At 32.3% G+C, this 18936-nt stretch overlaps 1 protein-coding gene across 1 annotated transcript; it reads left to right on the top strand.

Moving 5' to 3' along the window:
• Positions 1 to 286: 286 nt before the first annotated feature.
• On the top strand, positions 287 to 18755 carry LOC130630513 (ectonucleotide pyrophosphatase/phosphodiesterase family member 3-like). The gene is made up of 28 exons (XM_057444032.1): positions 287 to 615; positions 5372 to 5419; positions 5532 to 5573; positions 6088 to 6148; positions 6489 to 6510; positions 7304 to 7389; positions 7545 to 7624; positions 7971 to 8090; positions 8565 to 8640; positions 9065 to 9098; positions 9228 to 9293; positions 9553 to 9625; positions 10101 to 10209; positions 10455 to 10498; positions 10580 to 10649; positions 10832 to 10863; positions 11665 to 11738; positions 12177 to 12227; positions 12335 to 12401; positions 12489 to 12576; positions 13338 to 13528; positions 14541 to 14601; positions 14968 to 15113; positions 15413 to 15539; positions 16344 to 16430; positions 16730 to 16859; positions 17581 to 17737; positions 18279 to 18755. Exons 1-28 carry the CDS (start codon positions 613 to 615, stop codon positions 18426 to 18428), a joined length of 2295 nt encoding a protein of 764 aa, XP_057300015.1. The 5' UTR covers positions 287 to 612; the 3' UTR covers positions 18429 to 18755.
• The last annotated feature ends 181 nt before the right edge of the window (positions 18756 to 18936 follow it).

Below are 18936 nucleotides of genomic sequence, written 5' to 3'. Positions count from 1 at the left end.
AAAAAGACACTTCCGTAGAAGACCATGTGATAGAGTGTGATCGCCTCGCTAATTTTAATGACTTTTCTATTGTTGTCAAAGAGGCACACAACTATATGCTCGAAATAAAGGAAAGTCTTGTGATTCAAACGGAGAAACCACCTCTTAACAAGAACGTAATGAGCTCTGCATTATATTAATTTAATCAAATTTCTTTTGCACACTTTCACGATTATTATACAGCTTTTTGTTTTTTTCCTTAATGATCCGTGAAGTTGTATATATAAAGAGATAACATAGTTATAATTGCTAAACGTGATCATGGCTGTAGTATACAGCCGAAAGCTTGTTAAAGAATAAAATATGTCAAAATCACACTTTTTTAATTGTTTTTATTATGTTAAACCACATATTACAGGCGACGAAAAAATTTACTTATAATTTCTTGTTTACTAATGTATGTTTTACAGACAAAAGCAATCTGACATTCTCGATAGAGGCTTTTTTAAGTTATATAAACATTCTAAATGTTTATTGAAATAATATAAGTATATATAGAAAGTTCAATGCATCCGTCAGTGAACGATATTATGAACGATTTCGAGATTTTATATCACAAACTTGCAATCAACCATGGTAAGCATATTGTTTTTCTAATGTTGATAACACACGCTCAAATGTTTTTCTAACAAAACCAGTACAATCGTAGTTATTTTTCTCGCTTTGTTTGTGTTAGGTGTTATTTTATTTTTAAATTTAATAGTCAGAACAGAACTTTAGAATCCAGCATCTCTGATTCTTTCTTATGCAATTTCTCTTCTTAAAGTTCTGTTTAAATAAGATAATTTAGTGTTAATACGTATCTCTATCTTGGGGTCCTAAGATAACGAATTTTGAGTCACTCTGAATATACCACTCCCGCTCAAAATAACGCCTCTTTGAATAAATGAGCGCCTTCTGAAATGAGCGCCTTCTGAAATGAGCGCCTTCTGAAATAAGCTCCTTTTGAAATGAGCTCCTTTTGAAATGAGCACCTTCTGAAATGAGCACCTTCTGAAATGAGCGCCTTCTAAAATGAGCACCTTCTGAAATGAGTGCTTTTTCAAATGAGCACTTTTTTAGATGAGCGCCTTCTCAAATGATGGCTTTCTGAAATAAGCGCCTTAGCCTTCGGAAATGAGCACCTTCTTAAAAGAGCGCCTTCTAAAGTAAGCGACTTCTGAAAAATGCGCCTTCTCAAATGAGAGCTTTTACAATGGAGCACATTTTCAAATGAGCGCTTTTTCAAATAAGCGCCTCATGTTTTAAAAAAGATGCTGAATTGATAGAATGGTGCTTAAAGAAGTTGCTCATATAGGAATTATTCACTACAGCGAAAATAATACAACTTCTTTTTTTAACTTCTTTTCGCTTAACAGTCAAGGTTATTTAAATGTTTTTAATCTATTATATTAACTAGTCAATAAGCCTGTGGAGAAACCCACTTAGGCAAAAGGACAATGAAAAATAACCTTAATTTGAATGACCTCTGTTATATAGAGCTGGAAAGACAGATGAAGAAAATGTATAAAATCATGTGTTTTTGACAAACGCTAATTTAGATTTTGCTGACGTCAGCAATGATATAACAAAATGCAAAAATATTATTTCAGAAATTTGTGTACCTTTTATCTTTATCATATACAACCTAAAACACTGATCAAGAGAATATATATGATCGGGTATTTTTGACAAACGGTAAATTTTATTGAGATTTAAAGGTATTTTGAACCCGTCTGTACCAATACGGTTGGTATGATCCTCATCTTCGTCCCCAGGGTTTTTGTCTTTTTGATATGATGAGTTCATATCATTGTGGAAGCACGGTCATACCACCCCAAGCGAATTGGTCCCTGGTGCCCCTTAGTTACCCACGCAGGGGATGTTAGTTATTTCTAGCTGATTCCAAGATATAACATAACAGTGCAATGTAATTACTTCGCTAATTTCAAAAATGTTGTTGACGTCAGTCAAATGCATGGACGTCGTGCCATTCATCAAAAGTACATTTAAATCTCAATATTCAAAATAATAAAGTCTTGAAATCAGAGCTGGGCTACTTTATGCATCGCTTACAAAGTGATGGACAAAAACGAAGGAAGTTGTGTGTACACATTACTCCTGATTGTTTATTCTTGACTTTATGTGTGACAGGTTATTCTTTAACAGTCAATGCCAATCGAAAAAAAAAAGGGGAATCCAAGAGAAATTATTAGAAGGCAACAAGGTATTGAGAATTCCTTAATTGCTATCTAGCTAGACCCTGTTCATTTCATCCAACACCAAACTGTTCCACTGCTAGCTAAACTGAACAACAGAGGAAGAGAGAATCTGCAAGTGTAACTAATTATAGTTCCTCCATCTGGCTAGCTATATCGAAGTTCATAAAGTTGCAACACAGAAAAATGTATATAAAAGATTCTGCTAGAAGTACTAAGACAGATGCGTTTGCTGTATAGCTACGATGTAGCTAGCTAACTTATTCGTGTGAACTACCTAATTTGTTATTTTTTGTAATAAGAAACATAGTTTTATGAAAACATAGGTCATTAATGGTTTTAGTAGACCACTTTTTATTACTAACAATGACATACTGAAAGTAATAGCGAAATGATACAGATCTTACAACATCACCTTTTTTTTCTTTTGAAATTTAAACATACTTACATTTTTGTTTTATTTTACTTGTAAGCCTGACCTTTTAAACTAAATATAAATACACAGAAGCAAACGTTAAATCCATTTTGCAATATTTTGATAAGCATTTTGATAAGTCAGGCAATACTACCTCGATAAAACGAGTAGTCCAAAACGATGGTACAGAAACTTCTCACCCAAAAGAAATTTCCAACACATTCAATTCATTTTTTGTCAGTGTTGGTGCCAAACTAGCCTCTAAATTTTCTTCTGACACTACTAATGTTAATCCACCTGTTAGCGGACACGATTTTCGGTGGGCTCGTATTGAGACCAAAAGTGTCGAAAAAATAATTAGTTCACTAAAACTTAATAAAGCTACAGGCTTGGACGGAATTGGTTCACGACTGCTAAAAGCAGGTTCGTCAGTTTTAAGTATTTATTTATCAAGTCTTTTCAACAAATCTTTATTTACTGGTTATGTACCTAAATGTTGGAAGACTAAAAGGGTCTCGCCTATTTTTAAAAGTGGCAATAAAACAGATCCTACTAATTATCGGCCTATCTCCATTTTGCCAATTCCTATGAAAATTTTTGAAAAGTTAGTGCATGAGCAAATGTCTCATTTTATTTCTGAGCACAACTTCCTGAATGACAGACAGTCCGGATTTCGAAAACTCTTTTTCACAGAAACTGCAGTAGTCGATGTCTCTGATTTTATTCTTACTGAGCTCGACCAACATAACTTTGTTTGTGCTGTGCTCATTGACCTTAAAAAGCTTTTGACACTGTTGATCATAAAATTTTGTTAAAAAAACTATGGTGTTTTGGCATCAGAGATGCTGCCTTTGACTGGTTCGAGTCCTACTTAACGGGCCGAATGCAGCTGACTCTTGTAAACGACACAGGATCAGATCTGCTTCATGAAGACGCTTTTGGGGTGCCGCAGGGATCTGTGTTGGGGCCCCTGCTCTTTCTTTTGTATATTGATGACTTAAAATCTGTCATCAATTCAAACTACCACCATCTATATGCAGATGATACAATAATTATTTCGTCTCATAAAAACTTGGATACCCTTGTCTCCCAGGTCGAGTTAGAACTTTCGCAAGTCGACCTCTGGCTGAATAATAACAAAATGACTATTAATACGGACAAAACTGAAACAATCTTTTTCGGCAACCACAGCCAGTTAAAAAAAGTTGAGAACAAAACTATCAACTATATGGGTATTCCTTTGAAAAGGAGCGAAAAAGTTAAATATCTTGGGGTAACATTTGATCAAAAAATGCAATGGGAAAAGCACATTAATGACATAAATAGAAAAATACTAATTAAATATTCTAAAATTAGAACCATTGCATCCTGTTTAACACCTCGCACAAAAAACCTTTTAATTAATGCACTTGTCATGCCATATTTCCACTACTGCTCCTCGGCATGGGCTTGTGCCACCCAAGGTAGATTGGGAAAACTAGAAAAACGATTAAAATGTGTCCGTACCTTTCTTGGGAAAGAGAGGGAATATTCAATGAATAATTTACTCATCAAAAACGATGCCATATTAGTTTTCAAAGCCATGAATCACATTGCTCCTGATTACATGCGCTCAAAATTCCTTTTGACAAAAAACTGTCATAATCATCAAACAAGAGGAGCTTCAAAAAACAGGTTCACACTTCCCTTGGTCAACACGGAATTTGGCAAAAAAGCCTTCCCATTTAGAGCTGCAAAAGTGTGGAATAATCTTCCAGACCAAGTGACCTGTGATGGAAGTCTGCTTTCGTTTAAGACTTCCATCTCGAATGTATTTGGCAAATTCTAATGGAGATCACTTTTTAACTTTTTAATTTTTGTTTTTTATTCTTTTTCTTTTCAATTTTCACAGATTATAAATGTTACTATGTTTGATTGAGCTGAGGCAGTCTAAGGTTTATCATTTTTTGTTTCTTTTTTGTTCTAGTGGCCCCCAGTGGAAACAATCCACTAACTATAGGTTTTTGTGATTTTCTGGGCTAGCCACTTTAAATATTTATTATTATTATTATTATTATTATTATTATTATTATTAATATACAAGCTATAGCTATATTTTTTATTGTGTATAGCAAAGTGTTATATATATTAACTGAGTTTCAAATCTTCCATTAAGGCTCCTCGTTGGTCTTTTGTGAGCAATCTTATCTTGGTATACTTCCTTTCTCAATCTTTTTTTCTGTAATGATGTAAATGGACCACTCTATTGCTTCGTTTTATGTTTTTGTTTATTTATTTGTTGTTGTTTTTAACAAAGAAAGTACGTTTGCACTTTTCCCATTTGCTGATCTGGTTTTCCTTTGATTACATTCCTGTCCAAGTATGTCACGCAACTTAGTAATTTCCTGATGGTAGTGCTGGCCTACCTTTTTTACCATCAAAATGTCAATTATCAAAGCCAATTAAAGATATAGATTAACCCAGTTTATATTCACACAGTAATGAACAATTTCAGAACAACTTCAGGGTGGGCATTCATAGTCAAAAGAAAAACATTTTTTTCCTTTTTCAAATAATTGCATAAAAGTGCCAACCTGAGAATAAAGTGTCAAATTTACTCGTTGCGAATGGGTAAAAACTGACTTTAAAAAAGTGGGTTTTCTTTCCCTTTTTTTAAATTGTCTACAACCTGGAAATGCAAAACTAATGATAATGGTTTGAATGTTTTTTGTGTTTTAAGGGTTACGACAGCCATTACTCAAAAGATGAAGTAAAATTTACACCATCGGTAAGTCATACTGCAACTATAATTATATATTTTAAAGTCCTTAATTATTCAATGACTTATAGAAAGAAGTTTGAATGTATAGTTTCATACCCATGTTTGTGTTTATTTTTAGAAAATAACAAACAAAAAGAAGTGCTGTATTGGCATTATTCTGGTAAGCAGTGACTGTTCACACTTCAGTTTTTCTTATTTTAAACTACGTTTCTGTTTTTTCTACTTTACCTGCAAAACGGGTTTTTTTAATATGTGTGCTACGCTAACAAGCAAGGAGACAACATAAACATGAATTTTCAACGCTTTATACCACCCCTAGCTCCCCATACTTATACTACTCTCCTGTTTTAAGCGATCTTCTATCAGTAACAGGGTGGGATATAAGGGAATTCAAATTCCAAACAAACCTAGACAAAGGGGGACATCATTTACATAGGACCATAAAGTACGTAGATATTAAGTTGTTCAATACCCTTTTTGTATGCCTTTGAATCTTTTAACCCCTGCTTAGTGAGACCAAGCATATTTGAAAAAAGAATTTAATGTGTGGTTAACGCCTTAAGAAAGAACATTCACCTAGACCACTATTTGTAATATTTCAATATTAACGCTCACAACGAACCCAAAATATTTCATATATGTCATTTGCAATGAATGTAAAACTTGTCTTTTAGATTACAGTGATTGTGATTATTACTGTAATAGTACTTGCAGTTGTGCTGTCAAAATCTAAAGGTACGTTGATGTAGTTGGATTTACCATTAAAACATCATTAGAAGGAAGATGGGAGGTATTTCATGTAAATATGATACATGTTCAAATTTCCAAAAGAGAGAGAGAACATTGCAGTGTTTTGACATGGCTAGTTAAAGCATATATTTACCATTTAACCTGAGGCATTGTCTATTACTCTTGGAGAACCTTCAAGGCTTACACTGACCCTCAAAGCTTATATTACCTTCAACATGATAATTTTGTATTGCTTCTTGATTGTGTTATATATTATGTTTTGGATATTTTTTAGAAAAATGTAGTAATTCTATTTGATACTACTGATAATTTTCTTCCTTTTTAGATGAGTCTGGTACAGACCAAATGTAAGCTTCCGCATAAATAATTACTTTTATAATGGACCATTATTTTTAAGAAAAACTCTGATGTGTGCTATTTCTAGATTATGTGATTATGTTACACAGATTTAAAATGAAGTTAAGGTTATTCAGGAACACAAGTTTGCTAAGAATAATAATTTTGAAATAGGAAAGATTTTATTCAATCTATTGCTTTCATCTGGGTCGATGAAAAAAGTTAATTACTTAAATTGCTATGATCTGATTGGTTGATTTTGTTACTCTAATTATCTCCTCAACTAATAAATAGCCAAAGATGATTACAATCATTGCCTGTCAATGACAGCTGTTAGTGTCGAAACGTAGCCTAGAATAAAGTCGCTTGTTCATAATATGATAATATCTTTATTACTCAATAATAATTTTGGTTATACAAAACGAACAAGATGACACAAAAATATGAGTTTTGGTCATATATTTGAGTAGAACGGTATATAAAATTCATATGGAGAATTTGAATTTAAACCAGTTTGTTGTAGTGAAGATTAATGTTTGACAACAAACAGAAATACAAATACAAAACAAGAAATAATATTTCTTTCTAAACAAAGAAATTCAGATTAAATACAATAGTTTAGTAGTCAAAAAAGTACTACATATTTTGTTTGATTCATTTAAGTCTTTTTGTTATGTTATTTGTAAAAAATATTTTTATTAATAACACTTTTATATTAATTATTTTACAAACAATAACCGGTTAAATTTTAAATTCTCTTTTACTTGTGTATATATATATAGTGTGCAAAATAATATTTTTTAGGGATAATGTGGTTCTACTAGTTTCACTTGATGGTTTCCGTCATGATTATCTCAGTCTTGGACTTACTCCAAACTTGAACAAAATTGGTACGTTTTTATATTTATCATCATACTACTATTAAATATTTTTCCCTTCCCTTTGAGATGACATTAAATTACCCAAATAATACAAGTCTAATATGGTGCTACACAGCTTACATTATATTACACAGATTTTTAAAATAACATCCTTTATTCTGTAGCTTCGTTGGGCGTTCGAGCTGAGTACTTGCGTCCTATTTTCCCTACAAATACATTTCCCAATCATTATTCCATCGTTACGGTAAGAAAACCTGTTTTATGATGGTAAATTTAACGAGAAGTTTGTGAATTTTTTGTGCCGTTGTTTAAAAAAGTTGGTTATGACATTTTAATATTTCACCATAATTTTTAATAACAATTTTAATAAAGATATTTTTCTTTTTTTTATATCTTAACGATTCATTCGGTCTTCATCAAGCAGACCTTCTTGTTCGGTTTGAGTTATTGCTCTGCACTTATATTTTAGTGAATTCTGCATGATAGAAATTTAAAGTTGCCAAACTGAAACTTAGATTGTAACTGTTTCCATAAGTAAAAACTATGCCTACCATATATCTTTTCATTTCATCTCAAGTTAAATTATTTAGGGCTTGTATCCTGAATCTCATGGTATAGTTACAAATACATTCTTCGATTCACAACTAAACGACACTTTCCGTATTGGTGGTGCAACATCATTTGAAGGGAAATGGTGGGGTGGAGAACCAGTATGATTAATCTTTTCTCGTCTCCTTCTTTCGTTTTTTAGCAACTATTAGCAACTATTTTAAAACAACCGTATTGCAGTTACAGTTACAAATTTGTTGGAAATACATACTGTACAACCATAAATTACAAGTAGCGTAGCACAACAAATGTTGTAGATATATGAACTACTTCTATTAGTACGCCTGGTCGCACAACAACAGTGGCACAATAATTACACATTTTAGTGGAAACCAAGTGTTAATGCCAATGTCTGCTTAATTTTTGTGTCTCTAATTGTTATTGGAAAATATAGTAATTTTGGAAACTATGAAATTTCTGTCAAATAGTTAGATAGTATCACGTTATGGGTTACAAACTTTTTGTTTTAATTCGTACACTTGAAAACCAGTAAAAGTTGATACACCTTTTATTATGGAAGTTATCCATAATATATGCATTACAAAAAGCGATTACATGTATGTTTGTTATGTTAGATATGGCTGACTGCAATGAAGCAAGGGTTAAAAGCAGCTTGTTTTTTTTGGGTTGGATCTGAAGCACCAGTGCAAGGTTGGGTGTGATTAAAAAATATTTTATTCTGCAAATTACACATGTAAGCTATTATGCATAACTAATAAATTTATCCATAGTGTGAAGCTATTTCCATCCCTCTTCCACTTTACACACCACTCCTCGGTTTAGGTATCGGCCGCAAGAAGCAATCTTGTAAATGCATATCAATTTTGTATTTGTCATAGCATGGCAAATTTAATATTAAAAAATAAAGTGCTTTGTATGATGGAAGATTTTTTAATTAAGCACAGAAATTTATTGAATATATATCTCAACTAAACTAATAATTTACTGCGACTGTGTTGCAGGGTTCGCACTATGTTATCATGCAATTTATAAAGTAACCAAGGATCATCAAACAATTTATTCAGCAATTCAATAAAAGATTACGTTATCATATCTGGGTATTTGTGCCTTATAGGTATTCGCCCAAATTACTGGAGAAAGTTTAACAGGTATGTAGGTTGTTTTAATTTCAAATACGATTTTAGTATTTACAGCAAATAAAGTATATCATGAAGGATCTTAATGTTAACAATATTTGTGCGTGTTTGGTATTGCAAAATTTAATTTTTACCTATTAGCAAGGTTCAGTTTTCTACTCGAATTAATCAAGTGATAGCATGGTTAAAGATGGATTCTGACAAAAGGTATACTTGTAAGAGATTACTTTACAATAGATGATCTATCATAATCTTAGCATTATTTATTTTTTTATTTGTAATATATTTGCACATGATTTCATTTCAGTTGAAAAACTGCTTTCAAAACGAGTCCCTTAAAAAAATTAATTAATATGAAATCCGTTCAAAATGCACTATATACATAAAATGTAGAATAAAATGAAATTTTTTGGACTAAAGGAATGTTTTGATTATTATTATACATTGCAATTATGTGAAAATTTAGACCTGGTGTGATTACCTTGTACTTTGAACAACCGGACAAGAAAGGTCATTCGACTGGTCCACTTTCAGCCGAAGTAAGTTTTCTTAGTGGTTCTCATATTTTGCTCACCATTTTTTATCACCATTTAGTCATGTAAATTAATTTCAGAATCCAGAAACTTTTAAAACGTGGAAAGAAATACGACCATTTTTTTAAAAAAAATACATACAGTGTACTTAAATTCTAGTGACTGCCATAACGGCCCTGGTTGTTTAAAATTAATTTTAAACTTAGATGGAAGGTTATTACAAGGGGGCGCCAAAAAGAGGAAATACGGTATAAAAACTTTCGACATGTATATTCTCTAATGCACTGCAACTGAGAATTACACTTTTAAGAATCACCTCAAACATCCATCAAATTTATTTTGCAAAAAAATATTAGATATCAATCCTGTTGTAATATATTAATTTTTGTATAAAATATGACTAGGTAAAAAATATATTAAGTGCTAAATTTTTGTGTAAACTTGTTGTCAGTGCTCACACTGTTAGAGGGTTTTTCAACAGGTAAAAAAGACAATCAAGTTGGTTGACGACACTGTTGGAGAATTGTGGAGTAAGCTTGAAGAAAATGATTTCATGAAAAAAGTGAATGTGATTATTGTATCAGATCATGGTAAGACCACAAATATAATCAACTCCATTGTATACGATTTTATTCTACCCAGACCTTGAAATTTTGAGTATTTATCACTATCTATTGGATATATATACCTTTTATTAATAAAAATTATTTTAGCCAAACTTGATTGATTTATAATTCCTTTTGTTCGCAAAAACATGTGAATGCTCATTTATATCTTGTGTGCAAGATATAGCCATCCAGTTTATAAAATTACTTTTAAAAACTTGTTTTTACAGGAATGGCAAGCATTAACTGCAAGGATATCGTCAACATTGATTTAGTGAGTGAAACCTCAATCTTAGAAATCTCCGCTGGACAAAATATTCTAGTGCTCTGAAACAATATAATTTTTTTCTTCTAGTTAACTGATTTGTCGAATATGACGGTAAAGGGCCTAGGTTCTTCATCAATGCTCTACGCGAAAACTCAAGGTAGGGTGAAATGAGACCATCCTATTGATTTTAAGCTTCCAAATGACAAAAGCCTGTTATGCGTATCTATAAATACTTGTTATTTGGAACATTGTTTAACGTAAGAAGGTAAGAAGAACAACGCACTGTAGGTGTAAGAATGTTTTCTAATTTCTTTAAAAATATATTTCTTCATCTTTTAGAGGATGGAGAGAAGGTATATCGTGATTTAAAGGTACGCAACGCTGTTGTTGTTCTTCTGTGTGAAATTTTTTATTGTGTTTTCTTGTTACAAAATCTTTGCATTTTCTGACACACTGATTATTTAATATTTTTGCTCAACTTCGTCTTTTTGGCAATACCATTTATAGCATTGATTTTTTCTGTTTATTTTTTATCTTCGTTTAGTGTATTCTTTTATTTCATTTTAAACTTTGAAAGCAATAAACTCACATTTTTCAACTTTCTTAGAACTGTAAATAATTATAATTACCATACGAATATCAATTTAATTAAACCTAAGCGCTTAATACAATTACAGGCAAAACAGCCCCACAGGTTGACTACCATAACTCCTATGGTTTCGGTTCTATGAAAGTTCTTTCCATGTTTGATAAAAAAGATGAATTGGGCAACCCGACGGTACCAAACTGCAAGTTTAGGCCACCAACTACAACTCAATATTATTCGTGTAAACCTGTTACTTAGTCTGAAAGGGAATCCAAGGTGATAACTGATGGTGAACTTAAGTTGTTTAACCAGTCTTCTTCTGCTCATTTTGTTATTCATTCATTTAGTAATAATACGACCAGTTCTTATTTTTATTGAGTCAAGAGTGTGTATTTGGCAAGAAATGTGATAAATCAACATTTTTTTATCTTTTTTTTATTTTTTTTCACTCTCCTATTCGCTGGAATAATTGCTGGTGGAGAATGTTTTGCCGTTGAAAGAAAATATGTGAAATGGAACAGTTAGCAACTTTCTTATGGAATAGAGTCCTTCTGGTTATATTTTTTTCGTCTTCGTCATCGTTTAGTGTGCTGATAACAGGTTAACAGCTTTGCACAAAGATATTCACACACCACGTCGAATGCACTATTCAAACAACAGGTAAATACCAACGCATGGTATGTAATTTTAACTAACACATCAACCATTGCAACGACCAGTGAAAGATAAGTATTTGTTCACATATTGTTTACCCATGGCAAATTCGCTTTGCAAAAGGAAAGAAAGATAATAAATAAGCGTGAATTTGGTTTCGATTTAAAGCTTACGTTTTTTTAAACCTCGTTACTTTTACTCTAATGGTTTATTTTTTCCTTGTTGTTGTGGTACACCATACAATTTTGAGACGTCACAAGTTTGGTAAAAGCAATGTAAAATGTAGAGACAGAAATAAAATTACTTTGTGTTCTTTCCTTTCAAACCGATTCCTCTATTGCTTGTTTCAACTAGATTCTTTCAATGTTACAACCTAACGAATAGTTAAAATTGTCGGTGATCAATGTACTGCATTTATTTATTTATTTTTCGGCAATGTTTTAGACGCATTGGAGATCTCTTTTTAACGCCTGATAAAGGATGGCAAGTGTTAAGGTATAATGTAACTGATGCTCTTCTTTTTACCACTGTCAGCAAATGATTGCATTTCCCAATGAAGTTTTGTATATTTCTCTATTTTTTGTTTGTTTTTTCTTTATCAGAAATAATACCTGTCGATCATGGATGAAAGGCTATCACGGCATCGACAACATTGAAAAGGATATGCAGGTTAAGTAGACGCTATTGCTTTTTTGTAGTTGTCGTCGCTGCCGTTGCTAGGGACAGTTTAACAGCAAATCTTATCTTTACTTTCAGGCCATATTTATTGCCTCTGGTCCTGATTTTAAATCTAATTACACGTTCGAGCATATTCAAAATATCGAGATCTATAATTTGTTAACAGGTACCTGAAATATTGTGTTTTTTGAAAAGAGTTTAATTAGCACGTCAGTTGGAGGAAATAGGTCTATAGAATATTATTACTAGTTCATTCGATAGCATAGACCACTTCGGTTTGTAGAACACTTATTGCTAGACCACTTAGGTTTATTGGAAAATTATTACTAGACCAATTTAGTTTATAGAACAATTAATACTAGACCACTGAAATTAATAGAACACTTATCATTCGAGTTTATAGGAAATGAGTTACTAGACCACTTCGGTTTATAGCAAACTTGTTACTAGACCACATATTTGTAGGACACTTATCACTAGACCATTCAAGCTGAACCCAGAAAGTATTTTTCTTGTAATAAAAAAAAGTTTATGCAGTACTTTTTAATTTTGATTAACACGGAGGTTATAAACAACAAAAACTACAGAGTGATGGGCTACACATTCTTAATATCAATAGCACAAGCAGCTACACAAATTAGCGCAAACAGACATTTGAGTTACAAGAGTTACGTGTTGACACAAACTAATTGTAGCCTAAAACCTTGAAAAAATTATCTGGATCAGGAACCACTTTTAATGATAGCATATTCGCACGATTTTATTGACCATGCACAAGCGTAGCATGAGGACTATGTAGATAAAGTTGGTGCTAAAAACTTCATGTTTAGACTTGCTAAGAAACGTACATCTCAGGCTTTTTAAATAACACATTTTTTGCTATTTCTTTTGTGTTTGAATTCCTAATAGTTTCAAAAACCTTTTTAGATCTTCTTCACATCAAACCAGCTCCTAACAATGGTACTGCTGGCAGCTTGCGTCATCTTTTGAATCCTAAATTTTTAAAGACTTTACTGCCTGTTGCAAGTAAACGTATAACTGAACAGAATTGTGGATTTCCTGATGATCTTGAAGCGGCTTTGAAGGAATGTAAAACATGTGTTTGTCCTTACTGCAATGTGAGTTCTCTCTTTTTCACTTAACTCCTTCACCTAACCCATCTTCTGTGTCTTAGATTTCAAATATTTGCAGCATTTCCCGCGTTTTTGGACTTTGATTTCGCAAATTTCGAGAAATTCCTGCGATATAACTTTATTCGCAAATTCAATTTTGGTTACAATTAGCTAGTTTTTTTGATGAACACAATGGTATTTAACAGTTAGTAAAAGTGAGTAAGATTTTATCAATTTATATTTATTTTGGTAAAACACTTTAATCATCGATTAACAATTTGGCTAATGAAGTGGCGATCCTTAAAAATCTCTGGACACAAAAACTTTAGACATTAAACTAATTCACGATGGTACTCTTCAATTGCCGACCTAATTATTATTGTGTTAAAAAACATTTTCCGACGTAAAAAAATCCATCTAAACTTAAAAGACATTTTTTCTGGTAAAAATTGCAAGGAAGTGTACACCAAAAGAGTATTACTGTTAGGCTGAAAAAAAATCGTATGGTTTTGTAAAAATAAAAAGAAATCAATCTGAATTGCAAACTATGCTAAGAAAACATAATTCGTTGTTAACCAATTCTTTTTCTTCGGTTTGATATCGACAAACCATGAAAACGACATTCAAGTTAAGTTGGACTCGCACACAAAAATAAAACAGAATGGCTAATACTTTAATTTTGTTTGGGCATTCTGCTAATTGCTCTTTCATTTAATCGAAAATTTCCGTTTCTGTTCGCAAGAAAAGTTATAATCATTTTAATTTTATGTTTGGATTTGAACGAAAAATATATCAATTGACTAGATTTCGAAAAACACAATTTTTGACCCGCTTCATCCCATTATTATGTAGAAATCTAGCTGTATCATAGCTTTTCCCATGTTTTCAACCTACGTTGTTATCACTTCATTGACCCCCCCCCCCCCCCCCCCCCCTCCGTGTTCTCATCACTTTCACGACCTTCCTTTCTGTTCTTCTAACCTTACTTAACCCTTTCTTTGTGTACTTCTTTTCATAGTTTAATATCTCATCGAATCTGACATTGTTCCGAAAAAATTTGAATCTGACGCAGAAAGAAGGTAAAAGAACTGACCTCTTTGAAAAAGTTACTTAACATGTTTCAGAGAAACGTGAAAAGTTTTGAAAAGTCAAAAATAAATCCATATTGGGAACATAAATCTAAAAAATCATATTTTCTACTCCAAAGTTCGTAAATTGACCCTGGTTTTACTTTTGAAAAGAGGAAAGCAGGCACCTTTTTTTAGGTTTTTTAAAAAAAATTTATAATAGGGTAAAAAACATCTCTCTTTTGATAATCAAATATGATTTTTTTTCTTATGAATTTCTGAACTCATTACTGTAAGTAGTGGCTATTTTTGTTGAATAATGCTTGAAATTGGTCTATGTTATAACGCAAAATTGAATTTCATTTCTTTTATGTATAGTTATCCGATCTCATAATTTACACTTGCCGTGGGCGTTACCCGAAGGTCACCAAGTGCAGTGTATTCTCACACAAAAGCATTACGTCACGGGATACAGTACCAAATTGCACATTCCACTCTGGGTTGGTTATAAACTGACGAAAGAGGTTTGGATCCTATTAGTATGTTTTGTGAGCAAGTGTTTTTATTAATTTTAGTGGGATCTACTGAAAGTGTGCAGATCCTGTCCTATGTTTTACAGTCTGTTCGGCAAGATCTTATTAACTTTTATGGAATTATTTTTTCATTTCCTAATATTTTACTAGCCGTTAAAAGCACCTATCATCTTAGTTTCGTTTTCTAAAAAAACTTACATTGAATGCATCCATTGTAATACACCAATTTCAATACACCCATTACAAACTTGCTATTTTGTTTTATTGAAATTTTCGCCATTCATTTTTAGCAACTACTAGTAAACATTCCACGTAAAAATTGCTTCCGTCGCGATATCAGACTTACCAGCGCACAGAGTTCATTTTGCAAGTCGTACAGTCTTTCAGGTTACGATCGAGGCCATATTGCTCCCTCAGGTATTTTTTTTTGTACCCACATTCATATTATATTAGTAATTTTGGAGATAATCTATCCAGTTAAAGGGTGGTGTACAGCGTATGGGATTTATATGTATAATATTCGTAAGCGCGTAGAAACTTCAATTGGGAATTACCCAATACCCCGTGCATCCTTGCCGCCTGTAATCATGAAGCAATGTACTTTACTTGGACGGGGGTTGTTACTATTAGTATAGGTGCGATTATAATGTGCTTTTCTGTTTTATGGCCCCTGTTTTTTAAAACGTTGCGAAAAGACCACAGAAATATATTTTACAATAAAAAACAAGTGTGGAAATTACGCAAATATTGCGCAACCTTTTTTCCGTCTTTGTTTGGCTTGTGGTCTTGTTTTGCGAGCCAAATTTTTTCTTCTGTCTATGAACAATCCAAAATAGTCGTGCGACCTGATCAAGAAGTCTGCTGGACTCTTAAAACCTCGAAGTCAGACTAGATGACCTTACCTCTTCATTATTTTAACATTCATCATTTTCTAAAATAAAAACCTTGATAACCCTGGATAGATGGAAACTTCAAATAACCTTGAAATGCAAATATTTACAAAATATTTACAGTAGTTCTGTCTATTCATGAGTTTACATGCTTGGTAATGTACAGGCTATACCTAGGTACTGATTCTATGTGTTGTAAATGCTTGAATTATTGAAGAACAACTTGAAAATGCTTAAAATATGGAGGAAAAAAAACCTTGAAAATCTTTAAAAGTTTTAAAGAAATTCGGAAGACAGGTTGTTTTTTTTGTGCATCTTTTCTTTTATTTAGGTGATTTTAATTTCGACGAATTTGCAGCGCAAGATACTTTTATGTTAAGTAACATAGCTCCACAACACAAATACTTGAACAGATATGGTAAGTCACTTGCTTACTTGATTGTGAAGTATAGTGCTACGCTCCTTGTTGAGTTTTAGTATAAGGATGTCTACTAATCTATTATATTTGTTCTTAAAATATTCGTGGATAATTATTAGTAGTTGGCCGTAAGTTGGTAATAACTCCGGGTATGAGTAATGACTTGACCTGAAATATTTACAATGCAGCTGGATAACATTATCACCATTTTCATTTCGATTCACCTTACTTAGATAGAAGGACCTCGGGTGTTTATTGTTTCTTTTACTGCTATTTTATTTATTTCCCTTCATTTTAAGGTGCATGGTCGTATCTTGAAAATCTAACTCGTGACTTAGCGAAGAAATATGGAAATATTTACGTCTTATCCGGTTCAATATTTGATATGAACAATGATGGCCTTTATGACGCTGAGTTGGACCAGAAACGGTTAGTGCACAACAAACAAACAATCATATTGCTTGCAAATTATAAACTTGTGTCGATTACCTTGTCCACATTCGTTCTGGTTTTGCGCACGTTTAACTGTAATCGAATGCTAATTTCGCGTAGAGACTCGCTTTTCATAAAATAGAATTTTGTTCCCTTTCTCTTGTATGTTAATAAGCTGTTAGCTGTTTTAATCAAAACATGTGTGCATTGTACACTATGTAGCTCATGTGCAATGTTGTGCACTTGGTAGTCTAATTAGGATTATTCGCTTCGCTTATTACTTAACACTCGGGGAGTCAAGATTACAGAGATGGGTTAAATAGTGCAAGGTACTTAATCAACCCATTTACACTTAAATATTGGTTTAAGCTGGATGTCGTTGAAGTTCTCATTACATTCTTAGCTAAACAACCTTAAAAAGCGTAAGCAAACTGTCAAATTAGGCGCTATTAACAGCTTCTACTGTTTCAGTCAAACCTGGCCGTAAAGTAACACGCTTTGAACTTTGTTTGTAAAAGTTTGCCTAAAATATTGATTAAAGCTCAAAACGTGTAGGTAAATTCATTGCTTTACAAGAATTTGTTTCCTAATTCAATTTACTTTCAGCACAAGACGCCAGCTAACAAAGCAGGTGCTGTGAAGCTAATTCGTCTGTATCACTTTTATGTTTGTACAAAAATTGCTAAAATATCTATCATTTGTTTCCACACATACTCAGGTGGCTTCACAATACTACTGGCGATGTTCCTATACCAACCCATTACTATAAGATTCTCGCCAAATGCAACAACGCATCGAAACCAGTAACAGATTGCAACAAGGAAATAGATACACTAGCGTTTATTGTTCCGCACAATGAGGAGAAGATGTGTTCAGTGAGTTCGTTTTTTGTGTGTCTGTACTAACGTTACAAACTAGGAGTGAGGGGGTATAAGCTCTTTATATTCAGAAGATGATTTTGCTTTTAGGCTCTGATACTTTTTGTTTGAATGTAATTTTTCGTCAAGTCTTCTACTGTACTTCGTGACACTCTTCGTTTTTTTAATTCATTTTAAATTCCACTTGCTCTTGGTAACTTGCTTTCGATTTATTCTGACTTTTTTTGCCAGAAGGTATTATATGTCTAGTGCTTGTGTAACATTGTTTTTAAGGCATTTTATAAATATAGACATTTACGTCTCTTCCATTTACCAATTCCATAAAAACTTCTTTTAATTCAAATAATTAGAAGTGGGGTTAGTCAAAGGGTGAGAAAATTAATTCCAACAAAAATTTACTCTGTTATGATTGGTTACTTTATAGTATGATTTTAAACTTGGGTTCTGATATATTTTGTTTCAATGTAATTGTATCATTACACATAAATGTTATTTAAACGTATAAGCTAATGAATAAATTAAAAATTCTCTACTCTAGCTTTGGTCTGTTTCTGAATACACAAAGAAACATGTGGCTACAATTAGAGATGTTGAGTTGATCACTGGACTTACTTTCTTCGCCAATTTAAAGGCTTCTGAGCAAGCAAGGTTAAAAGTAAAATTGAACACAGACATTTGGCTGCATTGATTTTTGAGCGAAGAAATCACATGATACGCACACCAAAGCTTGAATTTATGGCTACTAAGTACAGAAGAGTATGGCAGTCTTAATCTCTATGTACAATACACTTACTGCGCACTGCATTTATTAACATCAGAAATATTTCCGCCATTATATTCAAAAGCATAATTTTGGACATTTTTATATAGTGAAAGAAACCGTTAATTTAAAATACATTTTTATTGTATTTTTATTTTATGTTATGTTTTTTTTGTCGTACATATATAAATTTTTTGTTACCCAGCATTTTAAGAAAATGATTTTGTGTATAATAAATGAAATACGATTAGAAAATCCATCATTTTTTGTTACACAAATTTTCGCGTCAAAACATTTTAATTTCGTAGACTGTATCTTTTTTTTCTGTTAACGCTGAAAGATAATAAAAAATATCGGTGGTAAGAACTTTGTAAAACAATAAAAAAATTTCATTACATGTTTTATGTTTTTAAGGTTCCCGTGCAAAGGTGTTATT

The sequence above is a fragment of the Hydractinia symbiolongicarpus genome, chromosome 2 (assembly GCF_029227915.1).
Source record: "Hydractinia symbiolongicarpus strain clone_291-10 chromosome 2, HSymV2.1, whole genome shotgun sequence".
Classification (NCBI taxonomy): Eukaryota; Metazoa; Cnidaria; class Hydrozoa; order Anthoathecata; family Hydractiniidae; genus Hydractinia; species Hydractinia symbiolongicarpus.
This window is presented reverse-complemented; position numbering and strand designations above follow the sequence as displayed.